This window comes from Paramormyrops kingsleyae, chromosome 7, assembly GCF_048594095.1.
Source record: "Paramormyrops kingsleyae isolate MSU_618 chromosome 7, PKINGS_0.4, whole genome shotgun sequence".
Lineage (NCBI taxonomy): Eukaryota > Metazoa > Chordata > Actinopteri > Osteoglossiformes > Mormyridae > Paramormyrops > Paramormyrops kingsleyae.
In genome coordinates, this window is record NC_132803.1 from 26,667,538 (window position 1) to 26,690,804 (window position 23,267).

The 23,267-nt window shown below is 37.9% G+C and overlaps 2 protein-coding genes across 4 annotated transcripts in view; both read left to right on the forward strand.

Moving 5' to 3' along the window:
* The first annotated feature begins 439 nt into the window (after window positions 1-439).
* LOC111852583 (alpha-N-acetylneuraminate alpha-2,8-sialyltransferase ST8SIA3-like) lies at window positions 440-5,369 on the forward strand. 2 transcript variants are annotated; one of them, XM_023828659.2, is made up of 6 exons: window positions 440-836; window positions 2,207-2,320; window positions 2,552-3,109; window positions 3,697-4,962; window positions 5,052-5,158; window positions 5,249-5,369. In XM_023828659.2, the coding sequence occupies exons 1-4, from the start codon at window positions 679-681 to the stop codon at window positions 3,977-3,979; spliced, it is 1,113 nt and encodes a 370-aa protein (XP_023684427.1). In that variant the 5' UTR covers window positions 440-678; the 3' UTR covers window positions 3,980-4,962; window positions 5,052-5,158; window positions 5,249-5,369. The 2 variants fall into 2 exon arrangements, with proteins under 2 accessions (XP_023684427.1, XP_023684426.1); XM_023828658.2 differs by having other exon boundaries at window positions 3,697-5,158.
* A 5,431-nt stretch (window positions 5,370-10,800) lies between these two features.
* Window positions 10,801-23,267, forward strand: part of LOC111852607 (one cut domain family member 2-like) — an 82,653-nt gene continuing 70,186 nt past the window's right edge. For both annotated transcript variants that reach the window (XR_011992417.1, XM_072714645.1), the window contains exon 1: window positions 10,801-12,085. Coding sequence is in view for 1 of the 2 variants with exons in the window: in XM_072714645.1 (XP_072570746.1) it covers window positions 10,972-12,085 (1,114 nt within the window). In the remaining variant the exon portion in view is untranslated. The remainder of the gene's footprint in view (window positions 12,086-23,267) is intronic.

Consider the following 23,267-nt stretch of genomic DNA (forward strand, 5'->3'; position numbering starts at 1 on the left):
TATTGCAATTATTTTTAATTTTATATATTGTACCAACTTATAGCTGCTGATTAATTGTAACCTGGTCCCTTTTCCCCAGCACATTATCCTTCCTTCGACTGAGCCATGAAAAGTATCCATGACCACGCATCCTAAAGTGCACTGCAAACGTTCATTCACAAGTACAGTATTCTCTCATTTTCCAAGGTGGTGGGGGTGAGTTCAGTAATAAAGCATAATATACAGCCGTTAACCACCATTCATTATCATGATAATCTTGTTGTTGCAAATATCATATAAACTCGCTCGTTTTGATAATTTTTTAAATCAGTTTCATTATTGTAAATGAAAAACCTAGCGGAAAGCTATGCTTTCTACCTGGTTGGAATTTTCGGCTCAGTCTCCTTTAAGTATAGCACGGAACTCACGCAAATTCGCAGCCGTCTAACTAAACCATTAATTCAGCAGCCGGCGTTTTCTTGTGAGCCCGGTGACAGCAGTTTTATCTGAATATGCGAGCAGCAATGGGAGGAATTAAATGCGGAGACTTGCTCACATCGCGACCAGCTACAGTTTCAGCCATCAGCATTTATTTAATCGGGTTTGTGTAGGATTGTTTAGAACTGTTTATTCCGCGGTACTGACCACGCAGCCTCCGCAGGTTTTCGGTCTGCCGGGCAATAATCGCAGCACGCCAAGATGGTCCGCATCGCTAGCGCGGTGGTTTTCTCCATGTTCAGCGTGGTTTTGCTCATCTTGTCCTTCCTCAGCTACGTGTCAATTAAAAAAATATATATCTTCACAGCCCCGAAATATTCACATGCAACGGGGATGTATATGTTTCATGCTGGATTTCGGTAAGTGATGGTTAAAAAGCCGTAAACGTTTGGGCTACATTACTGTAAGTATTTATGTTTATTTGTATAGGCATACGTGAAGCTGTTTCATGTGCACTTTAGAGGCGTAAGTCAGTTCACGAAGTTATTAAATGAGTTGCTGCTGGCAAAAGTGCATTGCAGTCTGCAGTGCAATGTTCCTCGAGTTTTGCCCTTCCTGACTGCGTTTCAGAGTGCGATGACCTTCTCATTTAGGGTAGAGAAGAAAAAGGGTAAGAGATCTTGGATCAGACTTACATGATTAAATATCACAGCGAAAGTAACTTCTGTATTAGTGAATTCAGAAGATCTCACTTAGCAGATATGTACATTCCGTTTATTTGAGATGAATGCAGTTTAGACTTCTGGATCTTAACTACAGGATCATTTAAAAAAATATTTATTTTCCGGAATAAATAATTACTGAATGAATAATTTAAAGAAACTTCAATTTAAATCAAATATACCCCCATTGAACAAAAATTTCGCTCTCTATCATAAAAATTCCGAGGCCAGAATGCTGTGTCAGCAGTAATGCGATGGTTGTTTTAGTTCTCCTTGGTGCTGATACTCTGCCAAAGCCATTTTCATGAACTAATCATTTTCACTGTCTGAAGGACAGGTTCTGTGGAGGAAGCAATTTTAAACATTTAAAGCAAAGTACACTTTTTGCTATTTTGTTTAGTTTTAAAGAATAATAGGAATTTCTATAATGTTAACATGCCTGGTGGGAGGAGGGGGGGGGGGACTTGCCAGTTGACCTTGGGCCCCCAGAGGTTTTTTTCCTCTCTACTTGGGAGTTTTCGCTTCCTGTCCTCCATTGCCTTCTGGTTTTCTTTCTTTCATTTCTTTGTCTGTTTGTGAAAGGTGCTATATGAAAATAAACTGATTTGAATTTAATTGAATTGGCATAATATAGCAGCATGTTAGCTTGTGTGTCAAAGAATTCCAGTAAAATGTAAAAAGTGAAAAGTTTATAATTTCTTGGTGGTAGAAACTTCAAGTATTAACACGGAGCACTGGCTGTTACATATAAAGTATAGTCATCATATAAAGAAATCGTATTATGCATATATTTACTGCCACCTTTATATAAGGCCTTCTTGGGGACTTAAATAGACAAAGTCAGACCTCAGATAAATTATAAAAAATAATGAAACCAATAAAGACTTGAAGCTGTGGTCAGGATTTCCACATTTCAAAATAGCTGCCAATATTTAACTAGGTAATGGAATTAACTAATTGACAATTAATTAAATTAATTAATTGAGAGAATCACCGATGTAAGTAGTTGATCAATGATTTAATTTAATCTCTTTTCTTGTTGAAGAAGAAAGGTCTTTTTTTTTCAGGACACAGTTTGCATTGAAGTTCCTGGACCAGTCCTTCATCCCGTTAACCACCACAGAGGAAATGCAAAGCGCTACTGAGTGGAAGTTTAACCAGACAGCAATCATGCAACAAAGGTGTCCAGACATTGTGAAACTTTCTCATGCCAAATTTGCATTGTGATCATGTTTTATGCTTTTTTTCTAGGTGTTTACTAAAAGTCAATGACTGAGGCATTGTGTTGTGGCAGTCCTAATATTTACCACCAGTTTGATTGATGACATGTTATTATGTTGATATTTGACGGTGTGAGCCATTACGGCACGAAACAATGTCAAAAGAGCCTAACTTACTTGTATGTCTTGCAGGGAAGAAATTTCTCATTACGTTGATGTGCCAAATAACTTCTCCCTGACTAAGGACAGGGTGCGTGTGGGCCAGCTGATGCACTATGACTACTCCAGTCACAAGTATGTCTTCGCCATCAGTGGTAACTTCAAGTCACTGCTCCCTGACTCTTCGCCCATCCTGAACAAACATTACAACATGTGCGCCGTGGTTGGAAACAGTGGCATCCTTACGGGCAGCCGGTGCGGGCCTGAGATTGACAAATTCAACTTCATCTTTCGCTGCAACTTTGCCCCCACAGAGATCTACCACAGAGACGTTGGACGCAAAACAAACATGACCACCTTCAACCCCAGCATCCTGGAGAGGTACTACAACAACCTGCTGACAATCCAAGACCGCAACAACTTCCTTCTTAGGTTAAAAAAGCTAGACGGGGCAATCCTCTGGATTCCCGCTTTCTTCTTCCACACGTCAGCCCCTGTCACACGGACGCTTATTGACTTCTTCATTGAGCATAAGGACCAGTTGAATGTGCAGCTTGCTTTTCCAGGCAATATCATGCACTATATCAATAGGTAAGCCTTTGAATTTCATTTTAACATTTAAAATTGAGACTTACACTAATTGACACCATGTCTAATTGCACTTGTAATTTGTATATGTACATACATGATTTTACTATTATTATTTTATTATAATATTCTACTAAATTATAAAACACCATTTAATTTCTAATACTGAGCATTAAATAATGGTTTAGATTACCTGAAGTAAAGTCTATATAATCCTATTAAAATTTGTGTTTTTTATGATATAGAGGACAGCAATAATCACATTTTATCTCCTTCTTTCCATCCCTGTATAAAATGGTCATGAAGGCTTATTGTTCAATCTGGTAAAGCTTCTGAGTGATATAGATATACAGTAACTAAACTGTAGAATGATCAGTGTCGCAGAGCTGTTTCATGATCGCTTGCATTAGCCATATTACCTTGAGCTATTTCTAAAATGCATTCAAAGTTGAAAATGTACTGCAGGAGTGCAAATTTAACACATCTATACCGACAGCCCATTTCTGCTACTCATTGTTAGGGTCACAGTTACCCCGTTGGAGAAAAGTGTTCTTTGTCATTGTGGAATATCTTCCTATCCCCTTATACAGCTACTGGAAGACTAAGCAGCTTTCCCCCAAGCGCCTGAGCACGGGGATCCTCATGTACACTCTGGCCTCAGCCATGTGTGAGGAAGTTCACCTCTATGGCTTCTGGCCCTTCGGCTGGGATCCTATCTCTGGCAAGGGACTCCCGTACCACTACTTTGACAAGAAAGGGACCAAGTTTACCACCAAGTGGCAGGAGTCCCATCAGTTGCCTGCTGAGTTCAAACTCCTGCACACATTGCACACTGAAGGAATGGTCCGGCTCAGTGTCGCCCCCTGTGCTTAGGGAGCTACGGGAAACCTCGCATGGTCTAGTTTTGCACTCCCTGATGCCACATTGCAAAACCAGCTTTACTAACATAAACAAAGCACACCTTCAGAATTTTTCCTAGTATATTTTTTCAGGGACTGAATCATTTGCAAATACCTCTGATTTTAAAATGTAGCACACGCGATAACTTGAAGAGTGAATATGAGTTCATGGAGTCCTGTTTAATACACAGACATAGAAAAATATATGAAGTTTAAGGTGAACTAGCAAAAAAATGTATGTATTCGGACTTTATTGCTTTTGCTAATTTAACAGTATTTTTGGAAAAGGATAAATAGGTAAATTGTAACATGGAAACTTTACTTTTGTTTCCAGAGGGCACTTGAATGATTTATATGTAAACTAAGTGCTTTGAAGCAAAGATTCCAACACATGCTTTGGAACTCAGTCTTAGCTTTAATGAAACCCTTTATCATCTCTCATGCACAAGAGCTTAATTATCCTCTCGGTGAGAGGATCTATATATAAATATCCATCCATCCACTTATCCTTGGTCACGGCGGGACCTGGAAGCACAGTGCTGAACAGGACGGCCATCCTATATATACACTTATACAGTATGTAAAACAAACAGACACTAGAAATATATAATATACACTGTACTGCTAAATGAGGTCAGAATAAAAACAATATGTGCTTTGCATGCTACAGCAGCTTTAGCTAAGCTTATTGGTTGGAAAAATTTCCATTAGATATATAAATGCAAGAAACTTTCAGCTATGAATGAGGTTAATTTCAGGCGTTCATCTGGAATCGAAAGGTAAACTACCAAAAGAAATCCGCTTTTATGGCCTGAAAAAGACGCCTCGGTCTCATTATAATCTTCATCTCACTGAACTGTGTGCTCATGCACTAAGGTCTATTTTGTCTGCCCCTTAAACGATGCTCCACAGCGTGTGAACACTGCTGCTATCGGCAAGTCCTGCAGTCATTTTAAGGTATTTCATAATAAACCATAAAACTTTCTCAAAGAAAAAAAATGTAGCGCAATGATAACTTGTCTAGATTCTACCTCGTTTTCTTTCAGAGACAACGTTTAATAGAAGCTTGGGACTCCGTTCACTTTTCTTTGACATGATTTGTGTTTTTGAGTTTTGTTCGGAATGAGTTACCTGCTGCTGATGTGCATCTCAGGTAAGATATTAATATTTTTTAGCAGTGTCTTCACTTTGACCTAATCTGGAATGGCAAATTATTTATCTTCTAATTGAATAATTTCTTCAGTTTGAGATGCCCAAAATCCAGCTGACAGTGTTGAGAGAAAAATCACCAAAACTCCCGCCATCTCTCCCACCCAACTGAATGCTGAACAGATTATACTGTATATATCATATGTGTTTTTTTTCATTTACAATCTTCCATGTAGAGCAATATATTTCAATGATGATTATTTGTTTATTTTCAGATCTATATAGCTCACTAAATAATATAATTATTTATTTACAATCATGGTGATAATACCTGTATTATTTTTATTGTAGTTTGACGTCCATGATTAGAAGAAAAAATCTTTAAAATATTTAGTAAAGGCTCATTGTGTAATAATTTGGAAGGACATGTATGATTGTTACTAACAAAGTGTTCATATGTATTTTTTTTGCATTTCACAGAAGTAATATTTCTGCTAGATGATTGTATCTACCTTAAAGTTTCTCTTACAACTGATAAAATTATTCATTGAGGATTATAGGAAAGCATTGATTTGTAGAAATTGATCTTAGTATAGACAATATACTTTAGGCATAATCTAGGTGAAATGTTCATTTTATTAAATGACCCTGAGTGGTACTTCTATAATAGTTCATTAGCAGAGGCTAGTCTAAAGGATAAACACATTCAGAGAAGATTGCAATAGCTAAAGATTTTTTTCCTGATTGTCCTTCATTAATTGTAATCCTTTGGAAATTAAGATTACTTGGCGGTGTGGTACTTTCTGCAGCTGCCGTACCTAAAATGTCACTTTTAAGTCTTTATTTTTCTTTGTGGATGGTTGTTTTTTCAGCAGTGTAAATGACTAGGCCAGTGGGTTCTTTTTATTGTGTGATTATGTTTTGTTGTAGCCTGTGCTTCTAATAATCTCAGTAGAATTATGTTATGAACTTGATTATAGATGAGTTCTTCTGGTGGGCTCAGTATAGACAGATTGGCACTTTACAGCTAGTTTGATCATATTCATCATTTAGCATAAATCATATCTATGCTAGAAAAATGACATTTAAGGGACACAAGCCTGTGACAATCCTAGTCACCAATTCACCACTGTTCACTAATTCCTGCTCCTGATTTCATCTCCCCGTCTCCCCGTAGTTTCAAATTGTAGCAGAATATGGTGAAGGGCTGAATTTTTTTCATTGTACTAATTAATGCTAATTTCAATTAACTTTATAACTTTGTAACTTTAAACACACTCCTGCCTTAAGTCCTACGTGCAACATTCAGGGTAACCTAGATTAAGATCTTGCTCCAGGTGTTGCGTCTATGAGATGATTTAATGTCTGTATGTTTGATAGTGTTTAAAATCTTCATAATATTAACTTGATGATTAAGTCATTTGTTAAAAAAGTCAGTATGTTAACAAATGAAAAGAATGCATTTTAAGTAGAAAGCCAATTGTTCTTTTTATTCTTAATGTTTTAAGAGGCACCCTGCTCATCCCATTATAAAAAATAAATAATGTATCATATTGTATTCATGGGAACATAACAAACTAACTAACTTACTATGGTATAATATTTAGAATAATATCTTCTATTCACATGTTATGATATGCATTTATCATATACTTATTAACAAGCTAAGTGTAGTTAAAAATACGGCTCCAGTCATTTAAATCTTTTACACAGATAAAAATCAAATCACATAAGTGCATATTTAGAAACAATTGGAACTTTTAATAGGAATGTAACAAATTACTTTAGTACTATGTACAATCCATACTGATTAGCATAACTAATACCATTAATAATACAATGATGATAATAATACTACAATAATATGGTTAATGGATATGCAAAAGACTGATATGTAAAACTTTGAATGTTTATTGCACTTTTTGTCAAGAAACCCACCAGTTCTGCACAAAAATTTCCTGCTTCAATAATTATACAGAAAAATATTGCACTGATAAAATGTCCATGCATCGATCGTCCAACCATTTATCCAGTACTGGGTGGAGAGGTCTCCAGCCTACCTCAGATAGCACTGGGTGCCAGGCAGCATGGAACATCTTGAACAAAATAATATTACAATTTTTTTGTAACACTCTTTTAATTTTTTACATCAATGTAATGGGCTCAGGTAGCAAATGCTAGAATACTCTAACATTGAATAGCTGTATAATAGATTTCAATAAATGCGTTCCCATTTGTTGTATTACTTATAGTAATTTTTAGAAATACTTTCAATATACAAACCATATAGCTTTAAATTACCTGATGTTTTGTTCAATTTGTCAAAGTTATGTTGAAATATTTTCAGCCTTCTGTGTTTTAAAAATAAACATTGTGTATACATTCTATATACAATCTTATGTCACTACTCTGTGTCTATTTTCTGATTTTGTGACTTTCCAAAAATACCCTGTCATATGAGCACACTAGTTGCGTCCACCAGTTTTTAAATAATTTTTAAAAATATGTTTTAAAATTAATAATTGAAGTGAATTATTACTTTATTGTTATTTTATATATGACTATGTATGATTATTAAAACAATATTTTTTTTAAATATGTGGAATAGACACAGGAATAAAGATAGATCGTAAGTGAACATATAGGCCTACATTTTTATACATTAAACATCCACGTGCCTTTCGATATGGTTGAATGCTGGTAATAGATGTATGTTTTTCTGCAGTCATAAAAACTTTCGGAAATACATCTGTGTCGCCAATTTCGTTTCCAAAGACATTTTATTCATTGATTCTCCACAACGCAACTAACGCTGATTCTGAACGATTCTCGTTTGTGTCATATTTCAGAGTATTGATACGCCTGTTGAATCCATCATTGCAAAATAAATCAAAGTAATCGTTTTAAAGAAGTTATTAACCTAAAATTGATTTTAATTCGATTTAATCCGCGGATATAAAATTATTGATTTTTTTCTTTTAATATATGGATTTTATAATAAATAAATGACATCGATTAACGTTATTAGAACGCAATTTCAGCCCATTTTTATTATATATAATTAAGAGCGTAATATTTATTTATTTGTTTATTTGTGGGATTGTTTGTTTGGTGGGAAAAAGGCGTTACAGAGCGGCACTGTCTCCATAATCAACAAACAATTGTGAAAGCATGTAATTATTGGGTGTTTATTTTGGTTACTATTTGGTTACTTAGTATTGTTATATCTTTAAACTGTTAAGTCTTCCTTGAAAAGTAACGGTTCTTAATTCAACAAAATGTTATTGAGCAACACACTGATACATTGTGACAACCATTGCTGTGATTTTTTTTTTATTTTAAAGAACGCAGTACTTAGGAATACGAACTGGCCTATAAGCTTTGAAAAATGTATAAATTGAACGTTTCTAGCATATGTCAACATTCTACGGTTGTCAAACGTACGGGGTGTGTTTTTTGTTTCGTGCGAGGGAAACTATTCAGAGCAGTTGTAGAATCTAGTACCTGTGTTTCTAATACTATTTTAATAACACACACAACAAAATGATTTCGAACACATAACTGAAAACGGAACAAGAACAGTTTTGCTTTAACTATACAAGCGTATAGCTAAGTCATAGAAGAGGTCCATATGATAACAAAAAAGACAGGATGCTGAATATTCCATGTATTTTTTTATAGTTGGTTCGTAGTTTTCCATAGCAGCAAACATTTTACAGCAGACGTCCAACAAGAATTTTGACGAAAATAAAAGCTGGTACATACTATTTTGTGTTAGGGGTTAAAGCTAAAGCTACAACTTCAAAGACCAAAATGGACATTCACAAGTCAAGAAGATGCACGATTTTTTGGCAGAAATGAGTTAATGATGTTTCAAGTTGAAGAGTTATGAGGTTTTCTTCTTTCTCGATGCTTATTTTCAAGTATAGCTCGACTCTGCATTTATAAAATAGTGTTTTTGTTGTGTTTATGACATCATATGATCTAATAATACAGTACTTTTTAATCAACAACTACCAAACCATCTTCCAAATATCATCATCACGAAATAAGCTATAGTCATCATAAAGCTTGTAGAACAGAACAAACGAGTTTCTTCCTATGATATCTTCCTATAGTAAGCTCGTTATTTTTTAACAGAGGTAGGGTACAAAAACACAAGTAGACAGAACTGCATACAATTCAACAGGTCTTTGTAAATTCTACACACAAAAATTATGAACGCAAAGCATGTAAAATTCAATACGATTGGCAACAGTCCTATACATTTGCATGAGGACGGCAGTAGAGGGATTTTGGGCAATAGCTACATGGCAGATAGTTTCAAGGAAGAGAAGAACGTAAAAATAAATGAGTTTTAATGAACCCTTATTTGTTATCTTCCTTCGATATTTATTACTAGCCTTCGTGTAATTCCTTCGGCTCAATGTAATTGGACTAAATGCTGCGAATATGGCCTTAAATGTGATACATAAACTATGCTCATTCACATGAATAGGCTCATTTCGGTCTTATAACATTCATAAAATTCAACCGATAAAAAATACTCATAATTTTATATTTTCACAGGTGTCAAACGCATGAGATTCAATTAAAAGCTTGTTACGCAGTTACATGAAACAATTAAAAAGCCGTTGCTGAAGGTCGTCGTGGAGCTGCTGTGGCTCAGCACATTAAGTCCTGTGCGGTGAGTACGAGATTCGTGAAGTCGAATCCCTGCTGCTGTTATAATCCATCGCTGATGTAAGTCGCGCTAGCGGAATAGGGTGAAAATAGACGTGTTGTTTGTTTCGGCGTGGCATTGTGCTGGATATATCTTAGCCTTTTAGGAAGTCAGGGAAAAATCCTCAGATAATTCGCCAGAATGCCAGCGCGGTTCCTGCAAAGACCTTTGTAGAAGCTGTCGCCCGCTCCCTCCTTTGGCTTTATCGATCATAAGAAGAATAGCTCATGCTTCTGAGACGCCGCTCTACACGTGCCTTAAACAAAGGCAACATCTGCGCAACCTCCAAGGCAAAATTACTTAGTAAAATACACAAACAGCCAATACAAAATGGCACCATTCATGAGGAAATCCGAAAGATTGCAATAAATGCAATTAAATAAATACGTATAGGCAAATCCATCAATCATCTAAAGGCTTTTCAGATTTCTGATAAGGCCAGGACCCAGTATTCAAAGCAAAAGAAAGAAAAAAAGAAAGAAAGACATATCGATAGGTAGACTGTAATGAGTATAATTTAAGAACTTATATATATATTAGGCTATTTTGTTTTTAACTTGAACTATTGTAACTTCAAAATTATTTTAGGACGTCACAAGATTCGCAAATTACGTACAATGTGTGATAAACTATGAAATATTTTTTTTTTACCTCTTTTGATAAATAGTAATGAGTTGGAGGACGCGTCAAGTATTATTTTTTAGAAACACACAGGCACTTGCCCTTAGTTTAAATGCACAGCTGCAGAAAATCTCAACCGAACTTGACTGCGTCATGCACGCCGAAGTCCGGATTGGATGGGCGACCAATAATGAGCAACTAAGAATGTGACTGATCAAGATTGAAGTCTATCAAAGAGATATGCCCTCCCTCTCCACCAGGGTTGAGTGACCGTAAAACAAACCTGTTCTGGACAGCTCCAGCAGATCACATAGGAAGAGAAGCGGGTTCGGACGTGGAGATGTGCAGCACTGGCTTGTATGATAGAGATCGGTAATAAAAAAAAAATCCAAAGAAACCGAGGGGCCTTAAGACCACAATCAGGCGACTACACTCATCATTGGCAGGAAGTGGTAAATAGATTAATGTCCTGAATGAAGACCGCATACCCCGCCTATCTATGCCTTGCCAAGGATTTGGATGCTTGCACCATGAACCCAGAGATGACAATGGAGAGCATTGGCAGTCTGCATTGTGGAGTAAACCACGACCACGGTCTGATGAATATTCACAGTGCCCAACATAATCGGAACACAGACGCTTCTTTGCGGATCCATCAGGATTTAACAGCAGCATCTTCGCGGTCAGCTATGGTTTGTAGTATGGCTACGATTCTTGATGGGTCTGGAGAGTACCGTCCTGAATTGTCTCTCCCACTCCATCACGCGATGAGCATGTCAGGCGACACATCCCCATCTGCGATAGGAATGAACGGAACCTATACTCATTTAACTCCACTCCAGCCACTGCCGCCCATATCTACTGTTTCGGAGAAATTCAACCATCCCCATCATCATCACCAACACCAACGTATTTCTGGAAACGTAACAGGAAGTTTTTCGTTAATGCGGGATGAAAGGAGTTTACCAGCAATAAACAACCTCTACAGCCAGTACCATAAAGACATGACAGGTATGAATCAAAGTTTATCCCCGTTGGGCAGCAGTCCCCTTGGAAACAGCCTGAGTACCATTCATAACACACAGCAGAGCCTCCACAACTATGGAAGTCATGGGCCCGACAAGATTCTGAGCCCCAACTTTGATGACCATCCCACGATACTCGCCAGAGGGGATCAACACTTTTCTCGAGGACTCAATGGTACCACGACAGGTATTATCCCACATTTAAACGGAATGCACCATACTGGACATCAAGGGCACCCTCAATCCCACGGGCCCACGTTAATTTCCAGCCGAGACAGACCGCCCTCCTCCCCTGAAACGCAAGGTGCCAACTCGGGGCAGCTGGAGGAGATCAACACCAAGGAACTGGCACAAAGAATAGCGGCGGAACTAAAGCGATACAGCATCCCGCAGGCTATCTTCGCTCAGCGAGTACTCTGTCGCTCGCAGGGGACCCTGTCTGACCTTTTAAGGAACCCGAAACCTTGGAGTAAACTTAAATCTGGAAGGGAGACTTTTAGGCGAATGTGGAAATGGCTGCAAGAACCTGAGTTTCAAAGAATGTCGACCCTACGACTTGCAGGTAAGGCAGGTACCCTGACAAAAGCTTTGTGTATGGAATATACTTGCTTGTGCTTTAAATCCAGCGACGGAAATATAGTTAATATGGTAATATTAAATAGAGGCTAACTGTGAAATATTATAGGAAATATTTTAATACAGTTATATTAAAACTCTAAGATTTTATTATTAATCGATAATAATCGCTCAAGTAAGGCGGTCAGTAACACTTTTCCCAGTCAGTGATGTGGTGTAGCTTTGACTAAATATGTTATAAGGGAACCATTTATGCTGTTTTCTTTTGAATGGACTAAAACGATTCCTTCCTCAGAATTGTATTCTTATCGATTCTTGATGTGTTTGTCCGTTAAACCGCAATTGAATATCAGATATCCTGCTGACTTTTTACAACCCCATCTATTGCGAAGAATATAGACTCGTAAAGCATCTTGACAGTTATAAATATGACGGTAATTACCATGATTCGTTGATTTTACACTTCCCGGGTTGCCTCTTTGCATTGAATAGTTACTTCTTATTCTTCTGCTTCAATTAATATAAATCAACTATTATTCAAAATTTCATTATTGTGTCAGGATTTATTTGTGTTTATATAGGGAATGTGTGCTTGTGAGACAGGGAGGAGACAGAAACGGAAAACCCGGTTCTTTTAATTGAGCATTTTCCTTGAAGGATCCACATAAAATATGGGACAAATATTTGTAATCTTGTTGCCCCCTCTAGCGACGACAAGATCCACTTCCTAACATGCCTTCCTTTGTTCTTCCGAAAGTTCGTTTTAATTAGCCTACTTTTAAATTTCCTTCGGTCCTAGCTTCTGTTTGTACTTTTTGATAGAATACATTTCCAAATAATATATTCACTATGCATGGTAATTTATTTGGAAGAAACAATAAAATAAAATGTTGCGATTAAATACGAGTTTTATGCTAAATAACTGAAATGTAAAATATTTCAAAGAGGAATTTTAAAGTTATGTACAGAGAATAGAAGATTGAAGTTTACAAACCAAACATTATGTAAAACACATTCATTCAACATTAACGAAAGCATCATTATGTTCACAATATTAGGTATTGATATTGAGCTCCGAAGTACCAAATAACTGATCCTGGTTTGAGTAAAAAGGATAGCTTTTGTAACTCTAACACATTACATTTCGACTGGAAAATGACTATGAAAATTAATACATCGAATGAAAGTTGACTTTAGAATTTCTCTTAAGAAATGTATTTCTTTTAAATTAAACAAAAGCTCACAGACTATACAGTCAACAATATATTCGTAACTTATTTTAAAACGATACCTGAGAATTTGAGCAATTTCCTCCGGGATCAATAAAGTTTTTCTGATTCTGATTCAGAATTTCTCCTACCTGATCTTTATCTAGTACCGGCTGAAGCCCATATGGCGCCCTAGGCGAGATTCAGCGGCGGCGCCTCCTGTCCGAGACAGTCGAAATCGGCTGGCTAAGTTGCGCCCCCTCGGAAGATAGCCGGCCGCCTATGCCGCCTAATTGGCTGACTGTCTTTATCTTACTAAATGTAGAATATGTTGCTGGCCGTTTTGCTTCATGTGTTATGGTATTATGTGATCAGAGAAGCTGGAGAACTGAAAAGAACAGAAGCTGTAGAGAATCCATGAATTACTGATAGAAATCTGTGTATGACTTATAGCTAGAGCACAAAACGTAGCATTTTCTTAGTTTAAGCCGAGCGTAAACGGGTTTGTTTGCATTTGTAGTTTCAATATTCATAATTTTTTCTTATGGACGTAGTCAGTGAAAACGAAAACAACAAATATCGCGACTATTTTGTGGATTCTGTTAGGTATAGGCATTGAAGTAAGTAACATATTGATTACAACGATTTAAAAAAACACAGGCTTCGCCGTAGTATGCTATAAAGTGGTTTATTTTCTGGATGTGTGCATGCTAAAATCGCAAAGATTTGGTCCTGTACTTATGTAAGAAATTTAAAAATGCATATTCTAAGCTATGCTTATGATTTAATCAAATACACACAAATAGGTTTCTTTTGGGTGGTTAGAGATAAATTACAACCGAGTTAGCTAGTCTTAAATATTCTCACAATTACGCGAAGTGTATCGTATAGTATACGCGGACTTGTGAATAAATGGTTATTTTTCCTTGGACTTGAATGGATAGTCTCTGTGTTTTGGTATGATTACCGGGGCGCAGGGGTGGGGGGACGGGGGAACACGCCCCGTATCCCCCCCCCCCCCCCCCCCCCCCCCCCCCCCAAGTTATATATAGCAACCCTAATCACCAAATCCGGGAAAACAACAAAGATCAATCTTGGTATAGATCTAGATCCCGTTCTTTCATATAGCAAGCAATGTGGGTGTACGTGAATTACAGTGGCGGCTGGTGAAAAAAATTCTTGGTGGGGCTGACGTACCAATAGATTTCGATCCCTTCCTAGTCCAGTATAAGCATTCAAATGAACAGTCAGAAAATGACAACAATTTCACAATCATAATTTAATTTCCTTCTCAAAATCAACAGTTTCACAGATACAGTAAATTAACAATTTACAGCTACAGTTATTTCGGGCTTGTCGGATTCCAGCTCCTTAGCGTGGGTTTTTTTCCCACCATCGTCCTTCTCGCAAGAGGGTAATTCAATAACGATCTCACCGAATTTGGTGGAAGCTGCCCCTCAACTGTCACCGTCGCCATAATCTCTCTCTTACTGACTGACCTGAGAGCAATCCAAAACTTTCCCTTTTTTTCTGTTGCAGGGGCGAAATTTCCAGCGCCCCAAAACCATTTAATTCGGCGATGCTGATAGGCCACATTTTTATTACTTTCGCCTAGCAACCATACACGATTGGCTATTTCGCTGAGAAATGATTGGTGGAAATCTGTCGGTGGAAATTTACTGTTGAATGACAGTCAGTTGGTGGAAATTTTGTTTAAATAATTCAGATTGATTGACATTGATTGACATTGATAAAAATGTACTTTTATTTTTATATATTTTATATTCCCCCCACATCTGGGAGGGCGGCGCCCGTGCGCCCCCTATGGGCCAGCCGCCATTGGTGAATTCTATATATTCTTAATCTAAACCAATCATATATGTTGGATGCATTTGTCAACATACTTTTCCCCCTTATCACTAATAGGCTAATTTATGAAGTCCATCCGCTATTTATGCTGTTGTCCAATAGGACATTTATGGGTGATTGACATCTCCATACTATAGGCAACAAAGTAACATTGTATGTATATTGGCCAGTGTCAATCAAAATGTTTATTGTACTAATCAATTAGCTCAAATCGTGCCGAATACCTCATCAAGCCTGGATAAGCTTGAAAGCTGAGACCTTTTGCTCACTGTTCGGTCCTCTCCATTTCAAAAATCTCTTGTGTGTCCCTCCTCGGTTATAAATCGTTAACTTAAGGTGCATTTGCACTTGCAGGTTTAATGAGTGAACTCGAACTCATAATCCAAAATTTTAGATCATCGTCACCCTGTATCAATTGTGATTTTATTAATGGAGAAACATTTGCAGTGGACAATAACACTATATCTGTACTTTAAGTTAAATGTTACGTAGGCTAAAATAAGTTAATGGAGAATATTGTCAAACCTTTATGATATTTTTTACGAAACCAGCGGAACGATATACGTGAGAGAACAGTAAAAAAGCTTTCTTGTTTATTTTATTGCCATCTTTCCCGCGTGGGGTTATTGTCGGTTTAGAAAACAAATATCTGTAGGTCTATGGACCTGGATCGATGCATCTAAGCTTTTGAAGATTAAAAGGGCATTAATGTTCGCGATAGTAACATAAACTCGTGGCCCAAGTTCGCATTGATTTGTAACCCGATTACAGCTTCTACCAGTAAAACTTGAAACTTGGAAACGTGGAAGTGTCTTCCTAGCACAGGATCTCACTCTATAGGCACATCTTTTGTTGACCTTTTCCAAATATTTTGAAAAGATACAGACCTTAGAGAACGTTTCAATAGTGAGTTAAGCAGTGATATATGTATTTTAGTGCAATAAATGGACCGCCTGAATGTTTGAGGTTTATTTCTGTCTCAGCCCTGTGTTTGTGTGGGTTTCTTGCTTTAAATGAGCTGGGTTGTTCCCTACCCTGCATAGCCTCTGGGATAGGCTCTGTGACCCTGAATAGGACAAGCAGTTACAGAAAATAGATGGATGTAGCAATTAAACAAATATTACAGCCTAGGAGAGTATAATGGTCTTTCTTAAATTTAGGGGGGGAATTCTAGAAAAGATTTAACATATAGGTTTTCATGCAGCCAGAAAAAATTGTCAAAATTCAAGATGTCCCTTTGAATTAAACTTATATTTTTCTTTAGTCCCAGTTAAGAAGCTTATGGGAATCACAGAATAACTTAAGGTGAAACTTTATTCATTTATTCAATAATTGTGCCAAGGCATTACTTTCATAATGCAAGATTAAAGCAACCAATCGAGCTCAAAATGACACACATAAAATAAAGAGTACAAGTAAAAAGACACAGAAGAAAGATGAAGTATGTAAGGTAACTGCTCTAGTCGTATAACATCATATGTCTCTCGCACGCAATGTCGTATTTCCTTGTTCAGCTAGAAGTTCTCAGAAAAGCCGGTCCAGGTGTAAATGAGGACACCATGTAATGACTCAGATACGGGAAGTAATCAGGAGTGACTGATCGGTTAGGCTACTTATTCAGCTAATGCATTTACACTAGGGTTGTGCGATATGGACAAAAGAAACCTATCATGATTTTCTTGAACAATATTGCGATTTTGATTTTAAACACAGACATGTTTTACAGTGTGAATATGAAACATTTTTCAAAAGGAAAACAATTAGATCTTTATCAAAGACCTGTAACATGTCTCTAAAACAGACATAAGGCAAAAAAATAAAAAATCACCTAGTAAAGGTGTAACAAAATGTCTCTAGAACAGACCTATGGCAAAAAGTAAATGTATGTGTGTGTGTGTGTGTGTGTGTGTGTGTGTGGAAAAAACAACAACCCAGACCAGTCTCCCACATATAAACAATTAGAACACTGGCAGAATCTAGCTGCTTTAAGTGTTCAAAGGTTTTTTGCTAAGAAAACCAGCATGTCCACCATTTCTGGTTTCAAGCATGAACGTTGGCATGTCACCACATTCCCTCCAGTGCTAAACACCCTCTCAGATGGTGAGCTTGTAGCTGGAATGCACAGATTTTTGTGCAAGCCTGCTCAATCTTGGGAAGTTGATTCGATGTTGTTTCCACCATAGAAGAGGATCTTCCTCACTGTCGATAGTGGGATTCAGCAGGTAGCTGTTCGACTCAGAGACAATGGCTTCTTCAAGTTGCAGAGATACTGGCATGGCTGCGACAGTCTAAAAAAAGGACCCCAGAGATTTCTTTGTTTTTTTTGCTGATGAAGGTAGATCTGTGTCTACATTCTGTCTCCCTGTGGTGCTCTCAGAATTCACTGCATCCTATGAGATCAAGGAGAGCAAACAACAGAAAATAAATGTTACACCACATGTATGCAATCAGTAGGATATATCAATATCATATTTTAATATCAATATTAGCCATAAACCAACTCACCTTTTGTGATACAGTATCTCTTTTATATCAGACATCACCTTGGCCTTGATGTTTGGAAGTTTGTCTGCAGCAATGTAATTTGTATTGAATCTTGGATCAAGAAATGATGCCATATCCAGCAGTCCTTGGGTATCTTCACCATCATAATTTTTATTGATGTACTCAAGAATTTAGGATTTTATTGTTTTTGTGAGGTCAGAATCCTCATCATCCACAGCCAGTATTTTTGTGTTAAACAGATGAATAACCGGTTTCAAGTAAGACATGCTGACATAGTCTTCACCAGACAGGGCACCTGTGAACTCCTGCAGAGGTTTCAGTGCCCTGCTCACAGATTCAAGGACATCTGTGTCATGCCATTGTGGCACCAGGTGTCTTGTTTTGCGATCAGCTGAAAGGATCTGAGACAGAGCTTTCTGTTGTTCCAAAATCCGCTCTATCATCCGTTGCCTTGAGCCCCACCGTGTTGGGCACTCTGTTATGAGTGCATGCTTTGGAAGCTGAAGTTCTTCCTGGGCTTCATTTAATGCCACCTTTTTCTTCCAGCTATGGGAAAAATGTCCAACCAACTTTTTGCATAAACCTGTGCCTCGGGAAATGCGAGAGTCATCTTTAACTGCATTTTCTAAAAGAAATAAATAAGACAAAGGTCATGTAAATTTAAAGAATTGTCATTTAAATGAAAAACAACTTAAATCAAAGAAAACTGCAAGTTACAAATTTGAATGTACATAAACCATATATATATAAAAATCTGTTAAAATTAAATTTTTGCTGTTTATTAATAGTGTGATTTGAAAGGTACTAATTCTGATTACATCACTAATGATGACTGCCATTATTTACAGCTGAGTGGAATACAATGGCACCAATAGCAGTCTGCACATCATAGATGCTATTTCAATAACATAATTACAATTTTAAATGCTATTACACTTAATAAAATAATAATAATTATAATAATAAATGATGTGCATAATTTTTTCACAAACGAAAACAAGCAGGATAAATGATCAGATTAATGTTATAATGGCGCACGGTAAGGAGCTGCTTTTTGCTTTCGGATTGAATGCTTAGGTGTTCGCGGTCAATTAATTGCAAATTCAGATTGTTAAGGAAACTATAAAGGTAAAGAATAAGGGTGTCACGATCCTCCAAATCCTCGATTCGATTACATTTTCGATTCTAAAGTCACGGTTCGATTCGATTCTCGATTTAAAAAAGAAAAATTTTAAAGCACAAGCTATGCCATTTTAAGACTTTTATGCAATATAATAATATATGTCCTTTGTTCGCAATGTACCACACACCACATTGTCAAATTTAAAATGTTTATTAACAATATAATGTAACAATAACTTTTATCTTGCGTTCTACTTGGGATTTCCTAGCGCGGTTCTAGCACGCTAATTAAATGCCTAAAACCGGAGTTTTCTACCACTGAATAAGGTCGCATGTCCGCGGCTATAAATACTCCTACCGCGCTTGTAATTGCCTTTGCACGTGTTGAGTTACTTGGAAGTTTTATTCCAAATGAAGACGGGAGAGTAGTTTTGTGTTACACTTGTCGGTTTAACAGATAAATCTACGTTTTTGTGGTGCCTGTGGAGATGCCCTGCCATGTTAGTCGTGCTGCCGGTGGAATAATGTGCATGGTAGCCTATACGTACATAGCAGAGCTTGCAAACTGTGTTTTTTTTGTCGACAACACGAACGTTGTCAATCAAAAATACTTCCACACCGGCGACTTCAGTGAAAGAGGAGGGGGTTCAAGTTCTGTCGACGGGTCTCCTGCGTCTGCAGTTGCCATGCTATCTTTTGGCTGTTTGTTGTAGCTGTTAGGTTGACACGCAGCACTTCAACAAGCGTGTTTTTTTTTTTCGCATGGCAAGCCAAGGTGACGTACCATGGGGGCGTGGCAGCATCGACGATTCCATCTTTTGATTCGATAATCGAGATTGAGGATGAATTTCGATCGATTTCGATTTAAAATCGAAAACGTGACACCCTTAGTAAAGAAACTTACCGATTGCAAGATGCAGTCTATGCCCGAAGCATTGTAATCTTGTCCATTTATTTTGAGCGACAGCCTTCACAATGTTTGATCCATTGTCTGTGGTGACTGACACTTGCTGCTCCTCACCTAGTCCCCAGGAAACCAGAGCATCTTTCAAACCTTGAGACAGATTTTCTCCCGTGTGATCATCGGGAAAATATGAATACTTTGCAGGCATCGGCTTTTGATTTCAAACTCATCATTAATAAAGTGCACCGTCAAACTCAAGTAAGGCTCCCATGTTCTGCTTGACCACATATCCTTAGTAGTTGCGTAGTATTTCACGTCTTTTAACTCCAACTGGTTTTGCATTTGGAATACATTTCAGGGATGGCGACTCTTGAAAAATAACTTCGCGATGGCAGTTGGTATCTCTTATCAAGAGTCTGTATCATTTTTTGGAAGCTGGCTTTACTGACGACATTTGCGGGTATCATATCTTTGCATAAATTATATGTGATGGCGTCGGTAATTTGTTTTGTTTTTTTGAACTTTTTTCATATGATGTGCAGCTCGCTCACCTCCTGTGCTGAACTCATCATCCCTGTTTCTGCAGCCTATTTGTTGTTAAGCTAAGTCTCCTGTTCTCGCGCTCTGTTTAGGCGCGCTGCGTTGTGATTCTTTCAAATAGCATACTGCGGGAAAAGTCGAGAGCACGCAAAAAATCGTGCTGTAAGGCGATTTAGAAATCGTGCATATCCACATCGTGATTTCGATACGATTTCAATTAATCGCTCAGCCCTAATTTACACCTGGTGTTTCAGTGTTGTTGTGCTTTAATATGAAAGTATGTTTGGCTGATGTCAGTTTGGCTTTTAGTTTTCCTCTTTCAGCTTTCTGGCTTTTTTTTTTTTACCCTTTTACAAGTAGAGTCACCCTTTATATACTTGCCAGAGGGAACAACCATTAGCTTATTAGCCATTAGCCTTGGAGAGATCCCATGTGGCAAAATCATTTTCGCACGTTATATTTAAGCAGTGCTATAGCGAACGCAGCAGCACTGTGGCTCTGTGAGTAACGCTGTTGCCTTGTGTTTCCAGGGTTGGGACTTTGATTTCTGCGTCTGTGTGTTTTTCTTGTATTGGGTTTCTTCTGGGTTCTCCAGTTTCTTCCGGCATTCGAAAGACCTGCAGTCAGGCTCATTGGCGTCTCTTAATTCCTCATGGCTATGCGTGGGGGTGTGTGCGTGGGAGTCCTGCAAAGTTCTCCAGCTTTGTGTCCTATGCTGCCTGGGGGAGGTTCCACACCCCAGCACAGTGACCCTGACTGGGATAAACAATTACACAGTAGCGGTGGACGTACGGTGGCTGAGGGTGATTCTGCACCCCCTCTTGACTGTTTTGTCAAAAACAAACAGTGTTATGATATCTCACATTGGCTCAGAGGCGACTTTACGATTTCTCCAGCGCGTTTCCTGTTGTTAGCTGTTGATAGCTATCAGTGAATGTGATACAAAAGAATTTCAGTGAAGTCTATTGGTCCTTCTGGCTTTTTGCACCCAGAGCTCATAACACCTTCCTGTGCCTACACTTGTGGCCAAAATTGATTGTGGATTGCAGAACTTTAATCAACTGTTGTTTATTTAATTGTGCAATGTATATTTGTAAGATTCTTTGATTGTTTATAAACATTACCACTAGGGCTGGACGATAAAACAATCTCAATTTTGTATCGATAAAAAATGAGGACGATCACGATGATACACAGACTATAAACCTTGATCAACCAAGTTTGCTCAGTTTTAGAGAAAGCGCTGAGACAGACAACTCGATGGCCTATCGAGCAGAGGTTTACTGAACGCCAGCACAACAGCCAATCACCGACGACACTGTAATTTTGCCCATCCTCCCTTAAAGAAGCAATGGGTGCGTCCGACTTGGGCTCAGGTCTGTCTGCGGCTGACGTGATGTGGAGCGCGATCTGCCGGCAGCTGCAGGGGTGAAGTATAAACTGACTGCAGCAAAGTCGGACAACTTCTACGCCTCGTAGTGTGCGAGACCTGACTGCAATGGCAGCACTGCCAGAAGGGTGTAGATAAAGCTATACAAATATCACCTGCATGCACATTACTTCTTTTACAATAACTAACTCCTGATCCAAATTGTTAGCAGTAAAAAAGTAAACTATTGTGTATAGTGGCCCTGTGTAAAAAATAGCTGCCAGGAAAAAGATCAAATACATGTATTTCAAGGATTCAAAGTTTTTATAGTCATGCACAGAGTACAATTAAATTCTTACTTGAATGCCTTCTTCACAGATTGGAGGATTAAATAAATCAGCGCAACATTACAGTAACTAACAATAAATAAACCACTAACCTACGTGTACCATTAGAGCATTTATGTCATTTATTTAAACTTCATTTTACCAGGTAAATTAACTGAAAACCAGTCCTCACTGTTTTTTTGCTAAGAAACTCACTGTTGCTTTTTGGGAGAGATAGATAACGCATCGTAACTTCCTGGGATACAAACGTCATGCGTGTAACTAAACTCTTCAGCCAATAAGGGCAAAGGTGTGTTGTCACGGGGGCGGTTCCAGTTTGTGCAGCCCGCTGAGAGGTGCTGCAAGATCTGTCTTATGTCGTCTTGCTCTCGTGGGGTTTTTGTACCATGTGACATGGTGACCTGTGGTGACGTTTTGCAGCGCCGAACAAAAAAAATCTAACCATGATGCATTGCGTCAGGACCAGAATGCATTCCTTTAAACCAGCGCTGTAAGCGTCTGCTCCAGGTCTGTCGCTACACCAGGAGCTGAAGAAGGAGCACTAGCATCAGCACCAGCACCAGCAAAAAAAGAAAGCCCATTCTGTTGCAGCAGCAGCTGGACTGACAGACCAAAAGTCGACTGAAGCTGAACTCGAAAACTATCTCCAAATGCCTTGTGTGGACAGTGAAACCAGTCCTCTGGTATGATGGAAAGCCTACTTAACTGCCTTTCCTAAAAGTGAGCCTCCAAGCTAAGCGGTATCTTTTGTATTCCTGCCACCAGTTCACCTTCAGAAAGGATTTTTAGTACAGGAAGCAACATTGTTACCTGCAAAAGAGCATCAACCAAGCCTGAGACCGTAAACCAGTCTTCTTAGCAAAACACCTGTATCGTGTCAAAGCAAATGCGTGCTTTCTTTTTTGTAACATAAAGAAGGTCCAAATGATTCTAGATACAGTTCTAATCAAGATTTTTTAGAGATACAAAATAAAGGTACATATTGATTACCAGCATTACAAACTTGGCATTGTTTTATGTTTGTACTTTAGCATACTTGCACAGTTAAACAATACACAGTTTGTTTATTTATTTTCTTTTTTAATTTGAGGCACTACATGTCCTAACATTCTGAATACTTGAAAAATCCAAAACCTGTTACATTTTAAGTGTGTTTCTTTTAGATAAAAGTTTTTATCATAACAAAACTATGAAGAATGCAGCCCAATTTGGCTGGGGGCAGTCCATTTTTCAGGATTTGTAATTTTCAAAAGTGTTAATAAAGAAAAAACATCTTAGAATTTAATGAATAAAAATATTCTTTT

Bases quoted from the DNA above. Each gene is read 5' to 3' on its own strand.
- LOC111852583 (XM_023828658.2), top strand. From the start codon at position 679: ATGGTCCGCATCGCTAGCGCGGTGGTTTTCTCCATGTTCAGCGTGGTT. The intron at 837-2,206 runs GTAAGTGATGGT...TTTTTTTTTCAG, and splicing joins ATGTTTCATGCTGGATTTCG to GACACAGTTTGCATTGAAGT. The intron at 2,321-2,551 runs GTGTCCAGACAT...TATGTCTTGCAG, and splicing joins ACAGCAATCATGCAACAAAG to GGAAGAAATTTCTCATTACG.